The sequence below is a fragment of the Lucilia cuprina genome, chromosome 2 (assembly GCF_022045245.1).
Source record: "Lucilia cuprina isolate Lc7/37 chromosome 2, ASM2204524v1, whole genome shotgun sequence".
Taxonomy (NCBI): Eukaryota; Metazoa; Arthropoda; class Insecta; order Diptera; family Calliphoridae; genus Lucilia; species Lucilia cuprina.
The window spans coordinates 61,033,632-61,036,525 of NC_060950.1; the positions used below are offsets into that span (position 1 = coordinate 61,033,632).

At 30.7% G+C, this 2,894-nt stretch overlaps 1 protein-coding gene across 1 annotated transcript; it reads right to left on the reverse strand.

The window, feature by feature from the left end:
• Window positions 1-2,442, reverse strand: LOC111689764 (alcohol dehydrogenase-related 31 kDa protein-like). The gene is made up of 3 exons (XM_023452227.2): window positions 2,006-2,442; window positions 1,530-1,937; window positions 1-627 (listed from the first exon to the last, which is right to left on the reverse strand). Exons 1-3 carry the CDS (start codon window positions 2,096-2,098, stop codon window positions 331-333), a joined length of 798 nt encoding a protein of 265 aa, XP_023307995.2. The 5' UTR covers window positions 2,099-2,442; the 3' UTR covers window positions 1-330.
• Window positions 2,443-2,894: the final 452 nt, after the last annotated feature.

Sequence of the window (2,894 nt, forward strand, 5' to 3'; positions counted from 1 at the left end):
AATGTATGCCAAAAGTTTATTTTAAATGATTTGCTTATTTTTGTGGTTCTTGCAGCAAAACATTTTTTCAGGGGAATTCCGTAATAGTTTACAAAACCAAAGTGTGTAAAAAATTTTATAAAAACAACAAATCTGCTTGTAAACCATGTTGGCCGCAAAATATTACACAAAAAAATGAAAAATAGAAAAACACAATACGACTACAAAGCAAAATAATATTTCTTTTTTTGTTCTTAAGCAAAAAGTTTATTGACCCTTTTGCTAAAAAAGAACTCATAATAAAGTTTTTTTTTTTGCAAACAACTATAAGATGTTTTCTTTTGTTTTCCTTTAACGTGCCATATACTCCAACAATTCATTTGACATTTTCCAATAGAGTTGTGGTTTCACAATGTCCAAACGTTCATTGTCAGCTATCCATATTTGTCCATTTGAACCCATTTCTATGGCTCGTACTATATTGCGTGCACACACTGCGGTTTCTTGACATGGTGCCCCTTTTAATTTATCCACATACTCTTGTCCATATTCAAGAAATGCCTTCATTGTATGACGTACAAAAGTTTTTGTGGGACCACAACAAATGCCCAATACCGCAACACCAGTTTTATCGTAATAAATTGGGTGCTAAAATGATCGTTCGTTCGTTCGTTTGGTGATGCAGTTTTATTTTTTAGATAAAATGAAAGATAGAAAAATATAAAGAAAAACGAATTTATAAGTTTTTTTAAAAAAGAAAATTTTCCTAAAGTTAAACATAAAAAATTTCTTAACTTTTGGAATGTTTGCGAAAAAGTTTATTTTTTAGAACTGAACTACAACTGAACTAGAACTGAACTAGAACTGAACTAGAACTGAACTAGAACTGAACTAGAACTGAACTAGAACTGAACTAGAACTGAACTAGAACTGAACTAGAACTGAACTAGAACTGAACTAGAACTGAACTAGAACTGAACTAGAACTGAACTAGAACTGAACTAGAACTGGACTAGAACTGGACTAGAACTGAACTAGAACTGAACTAGAACTGAACTAGAACTGAACTAGAACTGAACTAGAACTGAACTCGAACTGAACTAGAACTGAACTTGAACTGAACTAGAACTGAACTAGAAGTGAACTAGAATTGAACTAGAACTGAACTGAACTAGAACTGAACTTGAACTGAACTAGAACTGAACTAGAACTGAACTAGAACTGAACTAGAACTGAACTAGAACTGAACTAGAACTAAACTAGAACTGAACTAGAACTGAACTAGAACTGAACTAGAACTGAACTAGAACTGAACTAGAACTGAACTAGAACTGAACTAGAACTGAACTAGAACTGAACTAGAGCTGAACTAGAACTGAACTAGAACTGAACTAGAACTCAACTAGAACTGAACTAGAACTGAACTAGAACTAAAATAGAACTGAACTAGAAGTAGAACTGAACTAGAACTGAACTAAGCTTAACGATATCTCAATTAGAACTTCTGCTAAACTTGTACTGAAGTAAATAATTTAAATCTCAATACTCACCGCTAAACTCCTGGTAAAGCCCAACAAACCAAACTTGGCTGCACTATAAACACAAAATACGGGCGAAGGATCCAATCCAGTCACTGAATTAATATTCACAATCATACCACCTCGACCACCATCTTTACTCTTGTCCATAAAAGGCATAACAATACTGACAATATTGATGGGTGCAGTTAGGTTCACATTAATTGAGGCATCAACATCTTGTTCCTTACACAAAGTGCTGCCATTGATCAAAACATCTATACAATCAATTTGTGTTATAACATCATCAAAATAACGTTTCATTTCCGAACGGCTCATGGTAAAAGAAAATTTCCAAAAGAAAATTTGTGTACGAGGATTTAAAGCCTGGAGTTTGGCTATGGCCTGTGGATTATCCACACTATGTAGAATGGCGAGTTTCTTGAGGAACAAGTAAATACCATTTTCGAAATTTAGTTTAGATTATTTTAATTTATCCACAAACTCACCGCTATATTGCGTGATACCAATACTTTGCAGGTCTCAAAAGCCAGGCCTCCACAATCGGCTACATAAACTACATTCTTTCCTTCCAAATCCATTATTAAGAAATATTCTTCAACGTTCGGTTTTTAGTTCTTAACGCTATTGTCACTTAAATCCAACTAATTTTATTATCACTTTATTATTTTTGAATTGGATTTGAAATTATTTTATTTAAATTAATTATCTTATTAGTTAGTTACTAAAAGATAAGCCAAATTGTTTATCTTTAGCATATATTTAAATAGCTGTGACGAATAGTTATTGAAAGTAATTTATATTCACTTTGAAATGCAAATAATCATTAATAATTTTATTTAAACAGTTGGACTATGGAAGTCCCTGGCGATTTCGTTACTAATATATATAATATTCTGGATTCTCTTTGGTAATTGAGTTGTCTGTCAAAAATTTATTATAATCTAAATGTTGGAGAAAAATATTTCATTAATCATTAAATAATTTATTTATATATTTTTTTTTTAAACAAAACTTTAACACAAAATTTCTTAACATATGTATAGCAATTGCTACAATAAAACTTAACAATTTAAGGAAATGCAATTTGAGTTATTATTACCCAACACATTTTTTTATTGTATTTCAACTGCAATTTAGTCAGACTCATACATATCACACACCTCAAGTTAAAAACGAACGAATTTGAAATACAATAAAACTATACTTTCTATAAATAAAATTTGCAAAGAAAATATCTAGTTATTCCCTCCTTACCTAATAATACTGTACGTATTATGAAATGCAATTTGTGGTTTTAAATTTATTTTATAGTTTTTTTTTGTCTGTAGCTTTTAATAACAATTTCAAATGTTTGTTTTTCATCACTCACTTGTA